Source organism: Lactuca saligna, chromosome 1 (assembly GCF_052625555.1).
Source record: "Lactuca saligna cultivar CGN05327 chromosome 1, ASM5262555v1, whole genome shotgun sequence".
Taxonomy (NCBI): Eukaryota; Viridiplantae; Streptophyta; class Magnoliopsida; order Asterales; family Asteraceae; genus Lactuca; species Lactuca saligna.
Window position 1 is genome coordinate 87,295,667 of NC_136417.1, and position 14,967 is coordinate 87,310,633.

At 33.4% G+C, this 14,967-nt stretch overlaps 1 protein-coding gene across 1 annotated transcript; it reads right to left on the reverse strand.

Moving 5' to 3' along the window:
• Positions 1-305: 305 nt before the first annotated feature.
• On the reverse strand, positions 306-5,185 carry LOC145040947 (serine/threonine-protein phosphatase PP2A-2 catalytic subunit-like). The gene is made up of 11 exons (XM_078988833.1): positions 4,908-5,185; positions 4,222-4,278; positions 3,981-4,064; positions 3,747-3,818; positions 3,240-3,311; positions 3,072-3,112; positions 2,854-2,920; positions 1,747-1,938; positions 938-1,027; positions 744-851; positions 306-665 (listed from the first exon to the last, which is right to left on the reverse strand). Exons 1-11 carry the CDS (start codon positions 4,995-4,997, stop codon positions 600-602), a joined length of 939 nt encoding a protein of 312 aa, XP_078844959.1. The 5' UTR covers positions 4,998-5,185; the 3' UTR covers positions 306-599.
• Between the last annotated feature and the right edge of the window lie 9,782 nt (positions 5,186-14,967).

Below are 14,967 nucleotides of genomic sequence, written 5' to 3' on the forward strand. Positions count from 1 at the left end.
ACCGCCACCATCAGCCACCTTATACCTCCGACCAACACCAACTCTCTCCCAACAGCCTTCATACCCACCAAAATACCTCCCTTATTCTTCCACTCCAGCCACCATCAAATACCTTCGAGACCTATCTTCATCCTTATATCTATCAACCACCATCAATACCCCCTCATATGTGCAAATGATGTTGAATACCCCTCCCTAATAATCATTAAATTATACACCTAAAAAGCCTTTGTTCACGCACATTACTATCTTTAATGCATAAGAGCCCATACAAATTTTTTAAAGAAAAAAATGCAAAGAGAACAAAAAACAAGGCCGATTCCATATACACATACACACACAAAAAAAAAAAAACTAAAAACAAAATAATCATATAATATAGATTACATCACATCCTCAGACATTTGACATGACAGTGGCATAATCCTAGGTTAGAATGTTGGAATGACAAAACATGTCTGATGTACAACTACACAACCACAACCAACCCCTTTCTAGCTTCTATCATATCAATCAAAACCTTTAGATAATGCCACTGTAGCAAAAGACCATAATACCCTCAACCATTCCATGAGTATGAGCATTAGTGAGAGTTGAGTTTAAAGGAAGTAATCGGGTGTCCTTCTGGTTACATCAGGTTCCCCTCTCCTAGGAGCAGGTTCAAACTGCAAATATCAAATTCGAATCATTAATTGGAATCCAACGGAATTGGAATTGGTGATTCCATTCCAATGCAAACAAACCTGGATAAATGTGTGACCCTTGCAATCATCAACCTCCAAGATAGAAGCCATATTCCCACATCTGTAACAATAATTTGGTGCACTAAAGATAGTCACCACCTTTTGATCCTGTCATCCAAAATTCAGCATTTTTAATTTTTTATTAAAATGAAAAATTAAAAATAAAAACATTTTTCAATTAAAAGTAAAATTACATGTCCCCAGTTGAATCCTTCCATCACCAGTTGATGGGCTCGAGCAATAAGCTTTAGGTTGTTGGTGTGGTTAAATTGCTCTGATATATCCTGGAAACAAATTATTTAATAGTATTATTATATGTATTATATAATAACATAATCAATTTAAAGACTAAAGATACTACTATTACTAATTTTTTATTATTTTATGTTCAATGCTTGTAAAGAGTTATTTTTGTCATGTCAACCTTTATTTAACAAAAACCTATCTTTATAAACCTTTTCAAAAGCTTATTTTAACAATTTAAAATTTATTCTCATTTTCAAAAGCATATTAACAATTTAAACTTTAAAATTTATTCAATTAGGTTTCATCACATACCATTTTATGCAGTTAAAAAAAAGGTTAATCTCATAAAAGACCTATTTTGTTTTTTTTCCGGATTAAACCTCAAATTTATTTTTTTGCCTGAAAAAAACCTTGTGTTTTTTTTATTTTTCCGATCTGGCCCTTTTAGTCATTTTTTTCCAAAAAAACTTGCCCAATGTGAAGGTTTTTTCAGAAAAAAACTAAAAAACTTGAGGGTTTTTTGAGAAACAGTTTAAGGGGTTTTTTTGGAAAAAAAAAATGAAAAGTTTGAAGGTTTTTTTGGAAAAAATGAAAAAATACAAGGTCTTTTTCAGGCAAAATATACGGTCTTTTATGACTTACGAGATTAACCCAACCCTATTACATTGTTCATATGTTTTTTTATATATAATATTGGTGTCTAGATAAATGATATAAAAAATTAATTAGTCAAAAAGTATATAATTAAAAATAATACCTGGCCAAAAGTGTAACCGGCCCCACGAGGTGAAATGCCCCACCCACAACGGTCATCAGGGTCAGACCAAAGAAGGTCACACATTGGACCTTCATGTGGGACCTCTTGAACACGATCAAAATTTCTTATACTATCAAGAGTTTCAATTGAAGGTGATAATCCTCCATGAAGACAAAATATCTCTGATTCAACCTTTAAATCAAACAAATAACCAAAATCAAATAATTTAACAATCCCAAACTTAATCAGAGCACGCCACAGCTAGCTTGTTTTTCGAGCTTTTTTTAAGTTGTCATGTTTGGCAAGCCAAAAAGTAGCTTATAAGCTAGCTTTTTAAAATGCTACTTATACTAGCTTTTTTTAAAATTTCCAAATATACCCCTTAATTAATTATAGAAACACATTCTTTTAAATGTCTTTTTATGTATTTCAGCTAGCTTTTTGGCTAGTTTTACCAAACTCCATATTTTATCAGCTACCTTTTCAGCTATGAGCTGACTTTTTATTTAACAGCTAGTACGCCAACCAAACATAGCCTTAGGCTATGTTTGGTGTACTAGTTGGCAGCTGAAAAGCTAGCTGGTAGCTGAAAAGCTAGCTGATATAATATGGAGTTTGGTAAAACTAACTTACAAGCTAGCTGAAATATATAAAAGGAAATTTAAAAGAATGTGTTTCTATAATTAATTAAGGGGTATGTTTGGAAAATTTTTAAAAAACTAGTCTAAGTAGCTTTTTAAAAAGCTAGCTTATAAACTACTTTTTGGTTTGCCAAACATGACAACTTAAAAAAGCTCGAAAAATAAGCTAGTTGTAGCGTGCCAAACACAGCCTTAATTAGTAGTTTTACTACATAACAATATGACATTTTCACAAATGGTCCTTATGGTTTTCATTTTTTCCCAAAAATAGACCTTATGAAACCTTTCTTGCATGAATTGTCCCTTTAAAGCAAAGAAAGGGACCATTAACACAAAAAAAAAAAAAAAAAGTTTCATAAGGACTATTTTAGGGAAAAACTGAAAGCCATAAGGACAATTTGTGAAAATTTTGTCTAACAATATTGATATAAATGTTAAAATTAATATATTTGATATTGATACTAACCAATGCAGTGAGTGGGAAATAATCGAAAAGATCAGTAAATGTTTTCCAAACATTCGCATTGCCATACCTGTAAATCAATAAATTGTGTTCAAAAATAATATAAGAATGAAAAGATTCAACAAGGATAAACCATAAAGTGTAAAAAAAGGGGTTTTTTTTAGTGTTATAAAAAGTTTATGTTCAAAAGATGAGGGAAATAATAAATGGAAGAAACTTACTTTCGAAGGCATTCATCATAAAACCCATAGACTTGAGTAATCTGCACATAAAGAAAAAAGTTTATTTATATAACTCACATATACACTTGAAACATTTATTCAATAGAACTCACTATCATCAATTTTTTATGGAACTATATTTATTGATATGAATATTTTATAAAGTACCTGTCGACTTTCATGATTCCCTCTTAAAATTGTAATTCTTTGAGGGTACCTTACTTTCAGAGCCACCAAGAGCTGAATAAAAAAACATGTTAAATAAAGTAAACTTCACCAATAAAAGGGGAAATATTAGTGTTAAGAAAAGCACTTATATAATATTACATTAAAATTTATAGTAGGGTTTCGATTTTCTTTATGAGTACATCATACTTTGAAAAATCTATCTAATTATAGAAGTGCTGATTTGTATTTAGATTTTGGAAGATATTTCTATAAGTGGATAGATTTTTTTAACTTTAATAGAAGGAAATGGAAGTAGAATGATATAATAAACAAATCATTAAATATACATTGCTTGTTACTTCATTCATTATATCCTTCATAATAAAACAAACCAGATTCTTAATGTATTTCACAGACTCATTAGTTAAAACAAACATAAATCTCAGAAACGTATGTTTACACACAAAAAAAGATACATTGAAAAGGTTTGATTTGAGATCCACTTACAGTGACAGTTTCAACAGAATAATACCCTCGATCCACATAATCACCCATAAACAAGTAATTTGTATCTGGACACTGTCATGACATAACAAATGATATCAATGTATTGCAAATTTGTAATCATGTATGATGTAATGTAACAAGAACAAAAGTATAATCTAGAATGTATAACAATCCAAAGTTTAATAACTTAACTCTAACTTGAATTGAAACAAAACAGATGTGAAAATAGAATACCTTTCCTCCTATACGAAAAAGTTCAGCAAGATCATGGAATTGTCCATGAATGTCACCACAGATAGTAACAGGGCTTCTTACAGGCTGCACATGAAAGATATCACTGTAAACTTTAACTTACCATTTCGTGAAAACTATATTATATAATTATAAAATGTCATTGGGAGATGAAAAGATGTATGAAGAACTTGAGGTAGAGAAAAGATGAAGAAATCATGCAAAAGTGAAAGAAAAATCATACCTGAACGTTGCTTTCATCCATTAGTATCTCTTTCGCCTTCTCACATAATGTCCTAACCTACATCAACAAATATCTAAAAGTTCATTTTCTTTTTATAGAGTTGATATTACATTAAGTACTAGTCTGATTCTTTCAAAAACACCCAAGAGTATACAATGGATTAATTGAGATACGATATAGGATAACTTAACAATAACAGCATATGCTGAAAAGTAGATAACAAATTATTGTAGATAACAATAACAGCAAATTCCAGGAGTTTTCTGATGCAAATTATTGTTGATTGTTTTGAAAACTAGATACAACAATTCCATCCATAGAATCTGTGCTGCTTTAGAGTTTACAGTGGTATATTAATTTTGAAGTAGAAAACTACTATTTTGAAGTAGAAGGTGTGATTTTCTTTCGTAATATTGATAAATCGCTTTATAAATTTGGTAGCCAAAAGATACGAGTCAAGAAAACAGATCGACTAGTGAACAAGAATACCGCAATTTATCCAAAAAGAAACACACTTGACACGATATTCTATTCAATCAAAACCTTTTGCGAGTTTAAAGAGCTCAGATCCATCAAAAACCACATAGACTAAGTTGTAAAAAACCCAGAATTACGATGAACATGTAATTCAAATCACAGAAACCCTAAAATGCAAATCAAGCCAAATTAAGGGTGAGAAAGAAAACCTCAGGTTCGGTTAAGGGTTTGCACTCCATGAGCTGTGAAATCTGCTCGTCCAGATTCCCATGGGTGTTAGAAGCTAGCTCCACATTCATCTTGCTGTATGTGTATATATATTTTTGTGCATATATACACACACAAACAGGGATTCTAATAAAAGAATCCTTCGATCGACTGAGATTATCTGAAGCTGAATAAAATCCAGATATTTGATATTACAGAGGGAGTGATGAAGACGATGACGATGAAGACGGAGGAGAAAAAACCCTCGAAAACTGCCGAGATCGATTTATGGATTCCTGTTTAGCTTTTCTGAAAAAATATTAAACGAACCCTTGAACTCTTTACACTTTGACATTTTAGACCCCTTCAACTTTCATTTAAAGTAAATATTTTTAGTAGATAATAGTGGAAAGTCAAAAAAGTACACATAATTTCATAAATTTATCAATGTCACGACTAACATATTTTGCATCCCAATTAAACAGTTAAAATACTGTTAACATAGTGAAAATCGTGTTTTTTTTCGTTTCTCATGTTTTATAAATAAATTTTGCTAAAGTTGGTATGTTTATAAGGGGTGAATAATTTATTTATGGCAATTTATTTGTGTGTTTGTTTGGGAGATATTTGTATCGACCAAAAGTTTTCTAGATAATGTAGAAATAAATCAAATCAATTTTAACATCTATGAATAGTTCAGATTTTAAGGTATAATGATCCTCGAGAGTGTTCAAGGTTGTATTGATCGATATGGGTAATATGATTTTTCTGATATTTCAAAATTTAAGCTAAAAGAATTTTTCATAAATATCTATGATTTTTTAACAGGTACATCCATGAAATTTGAAAATATCATCTGCCAAATGGGTCACCTATACATATTTTTTATAAAATTTCATAAATGATCCTTAAGCTTTTCTATTTGTTCTTAAAATAATTTCTATAAAAAAAAAAAAAAAATTGTATGGATAATCTTTTTGGAGCTAATATTGCACACGAGTTCTCCTTTTAGTTTTAAATTCATCCTTTTGATTAACTTTTTTAAAATTTCTAGTTAAACCTATATGGAATTACTTTTTGCTCTTAATTTTTTAATTTAATTATTATTTTTGTTATTTAAAAAAGAAAAGGACTCACCTAGCCCCACCCCACCCCACCGCATCCTTATTCTTTTCCCCTTCATCCATTCGTCCATCTAAGAACGTTAGGAAATCCCCAATCTAAAAGAATCGAAGCCCTAATTAGTTGTCACACCTTCGAACCGGAATGGCAGAAACGTCTGATGGATGACGTCATTGTACAGTATCACAACATTTGAATATAAATGATCAAAGTCATACAACCATCATATTGATAATTTAAAAGTTTACATTATACTCAAAACATTATTTGTTCGATATCAAATATGTATAACAAAAATAAATAACGTGACGCGGCAACGCTCCATCTTCCAAAAACTCTTTGATTACATGTTTACTGATTTACTGAGAATTCAAGTGATTTTGAAAAGTGTCAACAATTAAGTTTGTGAGTTCATACGCATTTTTATATGAGAAATCAGTGGCTTTTGCTTTTGTAAAAATGATAGAGTCTGCTTCCAGAAAATCCAATATTTTCTTTAGAAATGAACTGTATATCTTAAACCCAAAACTAAAAATGTAAGTAATGTTGTAGTAGGAAAATAGTGTTATGAAGTTTTATCTTTATATAAAACCATGTGAATGTATGTTAACCCCGTAAACCAATTGTTTTATTAATACCCCATGTGAGTTATCATAACCATGCTAATGACTAGTTGGTCTGCTACGATGTTCTTCATGCGTCGGAATGTTATGACATTTTTCATCCTATACTGGCCGGTCTAACTGTAGCTAACAGCTCAGCTGCGGGTTGTCAATCACGTATAGATCTATACACAAGTGTCACGCTCTCCCTACAAGAGACTTTGGTTATAATTCAGGACTTAATGTGTACTCTGGTAGGTACAGTGAAGCCAAATGTTTCACAAAATTGTATCAATCGGTTTACGTGAACTGAAAACCTATTTTTCTTGTAAATGAATGAATTACTCTTCATAGTGGTTACAGAGTGTAAAAATAATTATACCTTTATATAATTATATGTTTCTTCCGTAATGATAGTGTAGCGTTTGTAACTCCCAAAATATACCAATTATAATTTATCATGTTTGTTTATCGAGACAATTTATATAATCATTTATATAAATGTGTAGTAGTTATCTTGTCTAGTTTCAAAATATATTGTCATAATATCATATTTTTGGATTGTAACCCACTAAATGGTGAAATAACTAGAATATAACACTTTTTGTTAGAAAAACTATATGTTGGTAAAAAGTCTCAAAATCCATTTAGTTTTGTAATCATAACTTTTCTTATGATTATATAACATGGTTTTTGTTTTGATTTTGTTATCTTAGCATTTCAAAACTAATATATCACAAATAATTGTCTAAGAACTAGTGATAACCATATTTCATGCAAATAATGGTTTATATTTAACATAGAGATGAAACAAGCAAGTATTTCTGTGATAACCCAAATTTTACTTGAGGGCTTTTGGTATTCCACTTTAACCTTGGCACAAGTCAGAAACTTGCTCACACAGTGTGACAACCCAAAAATTATTCCGTCAATTATAACTCATTTCCGTTAATAGAATATTCTATTTGATAAAAGTTCCGTTAAATTGAGGTCGACAAATAAATAAATGTTTTATTTATTTGTATTTTATGTTATTATCGTCGTAATAAAATAAATAAAAACACATAATTTACATTTCCATTTAATTGGAAAAAGTTTATTTTAAATTACGACCATCTAACCGGGTAAAAAGTTTAAACCTCGTTAAACATAAGTATTGGGTAGTCGTATACCGAGTACAACACTCAAACCTTATATAAAGGAGGGTGGACACTCCATAGAAACCTTTTACCACTCTAGACACACTTTCTCTCTACTTTCTCTCCTCAAGTCCGATTTCACCCGAAAACCGCAAGTTTCCACCTCCAAAACGTAAGTTCTCTTATCCTAACTTGTTCTAGACATCATTGATTTGTGTTTTAACCCAAAAATCATTCAAGAAAGCCAAATGAAAGGAGTTCACGGCCTAAGAAGCTCCTTAGGCCGTAAACACCTAAAATGGTGCCAAAAAAGCCCAATTTCTTCCCTTTAAGCTTAGAAACAAGTTTTGGACTTAACCTAGAAGTGTTTGGACCTTGAACCAACAATTTTTGGGGCTTGAAAGAGGGTTTATGGTCCAAGCACATGCTTAGACCGTAAACACCCTCTAAGCTTGCAAACAAGCCCAACAACACTTCCTAACCCCATTTTAAGCTTTGATATGATTTAGGGACTTGCTATTTCGGACTTGGAACACCTAAACATCAACATTTGAAGGGCAAAATAGAGTTTACGGCCCAAGCATATGCTTAGACCGTAAACTCCCCTAAAACATGCCAAATGAGAGTTTAAGTCCCTAAAGAGCCTTATACCTTCACTAAAACTTGTTAGGAATGAACCAAGGGCCTTGTAATCAAGGAATGGAGGTGTCCAAGAGTTTACCACTGTAAACCAAGGGGTTTATGGCCGTAAACTCCCAAGGAGTGGTCCTTGGACCGTAAACTCCAAGGGAGTACCCTCCTTTAACCTTAAACACCCCTATAGCCTTGTATATTGCCTTAGAACCACCTCTAGAACCATAAGAGGCTTGAAAGCACTCAATTACACTCTTCCCATGAGTTTACGGCCGTAAACTCATGGGGGGGTGTGGTCTCCCAACCGTAAACTCACTTAAGGTGAGTTTTGGAAGAGTAAACTCCATGGTGAGGTCTTATACTCTTTCCTTGCAACCCATTAGCCTCCTAACACTCAACCATAGAACTTTTATTCACACTAGGATGTCATTATGTGTTTAATTAGTGTTTAAATCACTAATTACTTGTAAACATATGTCTGTATATGTTATTAGGGTCCTAAAGGGTGTTCAAGTCTTTACTTGACACTAAAACGCTCATCCGACACTTCCACCCGATCAACTCATTGCAGGTGAGTTCATATCCCTTAATGAACCTTTTTAAATGTTTTTACATGTTTTAGGGGGGGGGGGGGGGATACAAGTATAATTCTACCATTTTTTATTATTGAATCATATGTGATTCACAAATTATCATCAAAAAGGGATTTTCTACACTGTTAACTGCTTACCAATGAAACTGTTTTAGTTGATTATCAAATTCATTTTTAAGATTAAATTGTCGTTAAACCATTTTCAAAATTTTGTTTAAATTACTTTTCTTTATAAATATATCTACACTAATATATTTATATAAGTAAGACTTGAAGGACTTAGGACCGATAGTTCACCTTATTTCCTGTTCTTGTTTGATGTGGTCTTAGGGTACTTGTTGTCCGTCCGACTGTCGTTGATTTCTTAGTTACATATTATATATATTTGTGTTAGATATGAAAGTCTTCATCGTATACACTACCTTTGCATTTCAAAGGCATGCAATCATACACTCTAGTTAACTATAATAGGTATAGTTAAGACTACTGCTCGTTATCCCTACTACTACTATACGCACTATAACCGTTAATATTACAAGTTAATGCAAGTATAAGAGAACACTCTACTTACTATACTAAAAGCCTAACACACTAAAGCATAAGAGAATTCACTAATACAAAGTATAACACACTATCCCTTTATAAGGTACTCTACTACACTTACACTATGTGACCAGGGCTTCCCGGAAGGAAAGCAACACTACATGTATAGATCTATACAGAACTGACGCTATTACATCCCGATTGTTAACTACAGTCTGAGCCGACTAGGCCCAGGGGTGGCACTACATTACTTCACTACGCATGACTGGGAAGGTCATCGGGCACTCTACTATTGTATAGTTGGTCACATGAGGGGTTACACTTATATCCAAATAAATACACTAAGACTTGAAGTCTAAGCTAATATCCCGAAGTAATTAAGGATCTATTACTAACTAAAGTTACACCACTACTACTGTTAGCAGGCATAACATTTCTTTAGCTATATTACTCACATGATATTTACTTCTATACTTTTACAATTAAAAGTTTCAACGATAATACTTTTACACACTCAAAGGATTGACTTACAAATGTACCTTTCTGGAAAATATAGGATTTTCTAGGGATTTCTTCTGCTCATAAACATAAGTTTCAGTTTCTATATTACATGTTCGTAAAACTCTTTACACAACAACGACACTAAAATCTTATGAACTCACCAGCTTTATGCTGATACTCGTTTTCAAAATAACTTGTATCCTCAGGTCAAAGATAGACAGGTACTGGTGCAGCTTTTGGAGAAGACGGAGCACATACAAGACCCATCTTTTATTTTGTTATACTTTTGGTGTCTATTAAACTTTACAGAACACAATTGTAATTATTATGACTATATTAATGAAATGGTTGTTGTTTCTTGTTTTTACTATTATGCAATCGTAATGATACTGTACATGACGTCCTCCACCCCATAACGTATTTCGCCGTTCTCGGTTTTGGGGTGTGACACACAGGTAGCGATTTTTGTCTTCATGTTTGGCCACCAATAAAGTTTCTTGAGGTCCAGATACATCTTGTCTGAACCGGGATGAATGGAGTATTTGGTTTTGCGGGCCTTGTTCATGACAATGTCTATGTACCCACCAAATCTCGGTGTCCAGATTCAATCCATGAAGTAACGAGCTTTGTCCTCCTTGACTTTGAGGTTTTTATCCATTCCCTGCAAGGCCTCACCTGCGATGTTCTTCGGTTTCAAGGCTTCTAGCTGCGCCTCCTTGATCTGTGTGGACATGTGTGAATGAATGGTCATGGTTAATGATTTTACACGGCGGCCTAAGTGTTCTTTCCAACTTATGGCATCTGCTACTACGTTGGTCTTTCCTGGATGATAACAAATTTCGCATTCATAGTCATTTAGCAGTTCTACCCAACGTCGTTGTCTCATGTTGAGCTCCTTTTGATTTAGAATATGTTGAAGGCTCTTATAGTCTGTGAAGATCGTGCACTTTGTGTCGTAAGGGTAGAGTCTCTAGATCTTCGGGGTGAACACCACTGCTTCTAGTTCAAGGTCATGCGTGGTGTAATTGACCTCATGAGCCTTGAGTTGTCTTGAGGCATAAGCAATGAACTTCTCTCGTTGCATGAGCACGCATCCGAGGCCCTGCTTGGATGCATCATAGTAGACCACAAAATCTTCGATCCCTTCAGGGGAGACAAGATTGGAGTACTGCATAGGGATTATTTAAGAGTTTGGAAGGCGGTTTCTTGTTTGCCCTCCCAGCTAAAAGTCACTCCCTTACAAGTCAAGGTAGTAAGCGGCTTTGTGATCTTCAAGAAGTTTTGTATGAATCTATGGTAGTAGCCAGCAAGGCCCAAAAACCAGTGTATCTATGTCGGTGTTCTTGGCATTGCCCGGATTTCAATTTCCTTGACCGTGGAAGGGTCGACATGTATTCCTTCCTTGCTAAAAACTTGTCCCAAGAAGTCTATGTTGGGTTTTAAGCATTCTAACACGCCTATGGTGTACATGCAACCCTAAATACCTTGGATCTATGTTTTCTCTATTATACATGCAAATAAGAACATCCAAGGTATTATCCTAGTCTAGCATACAAAACAATGACTATTGCAAGATAGAATACATACCTCTTGATGAAGCTTGATGTCTTCAAGCTTTAAGAGCTTAGCCCCAATAGTGTGGAAGCCTCAAATGGAATCACAAATCACCAAAACACCTTGGAAGACTTTAGAGAATATAGATACTTGGTTCTCTCTAATGAAATTGGCTAGCCCTTCTTAGTGTACCACACTAGTGCAAATTTCACCAACCAAGGACATCTTTATATAGTATGGAAACTAGGGTTAAACCCATGACCTTTCATTTCATATGATCCATGGGTTAAACACTCCATGGACTATCCATGAAAGCTTAGCCCAACCTAAATGAACTTGGCCCATTCCATATATATAAGAGTCCATATTTAATTAGTTCCTTTTGATCACTTAATTAATTATAAATTAATTCTTGATCAATACTAATTAAATAATATGATTCCATATTAATATATTAGAACTTATAATACATTAATATTAATCATAAACATACTATTCTCAAAAGATTATCCATATAAATTGTGTTGGTGAAGTGCAACCCAAATGGACCATGTCGGGTCAGGTCAAGTACATACCAAATATAGTTATGGACTTAGACATTAATCCAACAGTCTCCTACTTAGCAGAGTTAGATAGTGGACTTTACCTGAAGTAGAGTTAACCTTATTGACTTTAACATCGTTAGGTAAATTTGGCAGCTTCGCAACTAATGACCCTTCCTTTGGCAATATAAACATATGGACCCTTTGATAATGGTACACGGGACTATTACAGACTTAGCCTTTTCTCTTTACCATTTGGTCAACCTAGTTGACTATGGTCAATTCCTTTCCTTGGGAAGAGAATACTTTTTCTGTATTTCCAGTGTCACCATTATCAATGTCCATAAAGTTTCAGGAAGTTGATCTTAGCAAATAGATAAGATCATTAAGGGTCTTGTCATAGTCTGTTTCATAGGTGTTCCAAAAGAACTCACTATGTGACTTAGAAAGTAGTTGAACCACCAACTTCCTCAAGACTTTGACACCCTTCTCTCCCGACTTGTCAATATGTGACTACATCTCCAAGATGTGACCACACCTAGACCTTCACTTGCCAATAGGGTTCGAGTGACCTTAAACTTTTTAAGAACTTGTGGGTTAGGGAGAATAATTGGAGGAGGTGAAAGATGTATGATTTCCAGGGAACATCATCTTCATTTAGGAAAGCTTGTTTCAAGAGATTTGGGAAGATCATAAATGTCTAAACCAGACATCTTTTGGGAGATATTCAAGATAGTTGATTTTAAAGTCCTTAATATGACACCCAATATGAAATATTAAGGCTAGGACCCAACAAACTATTTTATAACTTAGAAGAGGGATGCCGTAATCCAAGCTATAAAATATTTGAAGGTAGGTGAATGACGATTCACCAATTTCCACCAAGATAAACGAAATGTATTATTAGGTTTTAATTGGTTTTTGAAACTCCTAGATCTTTGAGATTCATTGAATACCATTGTTCAATGGCATGTTTCAATCTCGAGTGTGCCCTTCAGGTTTTGTGACTGGGATGCCGAGGATCACAAAACAAGGTGTGAAGTAACCACGCAAATTACTGGGTACCCGTAAGTGTTTACCCCTCAATCGATGTGCCGGTTAACCACACACGCTCCATCGATACTATGATAAACATTAAGTTACCCTTTGCCTACCTTGTTAAATACGAGTTAGTGTGCCGGTTAACCACACACGCTCCACTAACCGACTTAAACAAAGTGCAAAGTGTAATTTCATGGATTAGCACCTTATTCACATTTTTCCTAAGTAACTAAGATTGGGAATTATTAAGAGTTTAGTTACTTAGTATTTATCATTAATACTTTTAATGAAGGGAGAATTATAGTCCTGTCAAACCCGTTCGGCTAACGACCCTCCACCAGTCAAGCAAGCAGTGGGTAAGAGTGGACACCCATTAAGTTGCCATTTTATAGGCAACAACCTTATACCCACCTTATAGACCGACTTCGTGAATGAGGCGTACTAGCGGTAAGACTGACTTTACTCTTATACATATATATATTATTAACTTATAATATTATAAAGTATAAGGGTTGAATTTTAACTTTTAAAATTCTAAGGGCTAACTTGGAATTAAAGTATTCATAAGTGAAAACTTTTCAAATTCCAAAACTTGAGGGCAAGTTTTGAAACTATTCAAAACTAATTAATTCCATAACTTATGTGTTTAAAGTAGTTTTAATCCAAAAACTCTTCAAGTTCCATAACTTGAGGACAAGTTATGGAAGACTTTAAACTAATAAAAGAATTAACTTTTCTTTATTTTTATAACTTATGGAATTAATTAAGGTTACACTTTTACTCTTTAATGAAGTGACTCTTGAACTTCCATAACTTGAGGACAAGTTATGGAGTCATAAAAAAAATTCAATGACACAAGACTCTTCATTTTATAACCATTGCCAACTTTTATGAGTTTTATGAGTCTTTAATGTGGCTCTTCATGTAACTTGAGGACAAGTTACACAAACACATTTTATACTCAACTCTTAGATTAAAATGGATTGAAAACAACTATTTCAATTAACTTTTCTATTAATCTAAGCAACTCATAAGGACAAGATAATTCAAATCAAACTTTTTCATGTAATTAGAGTAACACTTTAAACTAATACAAAACATGAATCTATTGACAATTATCTTTAAAATTGGATTAGCATGAATATTACCACATCAAAAACAAGTTTATAAGTTCAAAAACATCTTAGGGTAATGTTCCTAGTCCAATTCCAGCCAAAAAGTCGAATTTATGCTGTTTGGGGGTCCAAATCATCGAGTGCATGAACCAACTCGGCGAGTTGGATCGATTTGATCACTTTTTAGGCATGGACTCGCCGAGTCTGATGATCAGACAACAACAATTTCGATTTTTTAAGCAGTTTTTGCAAATATAACAAGAAAACAAGCCTAGGCTCTGATACCAATGTTGGGTTTTAAGCATTCTAACACTCCTATGGTGTACATGCAACCCTAAATACCTTGGATCTATGTTTTCTCTATTATACATGCAAATAAGAACATCCAAGGTATTATCTTAATCTAGCATACAAAACAATGACTATTGCAAGATAGAATACATACCTCTATTATACATGCAAATAAGAACATCCAATGACTATTGCAAATAAGAACATCCAAGGAGACTCGGTGAGTCTGATGATCAGACAACAACAATTTTGATTTTTTAAGCAGTTTTTGCAAATATAACAAGAAAACAAGCCTAGGCTTTGATACCACTGTTGGGTTTTAAGCATTCTAACACTCCTATGGTGTACATGCAACCCTAAATACCTTGGATCTATGTTTTCTCTATT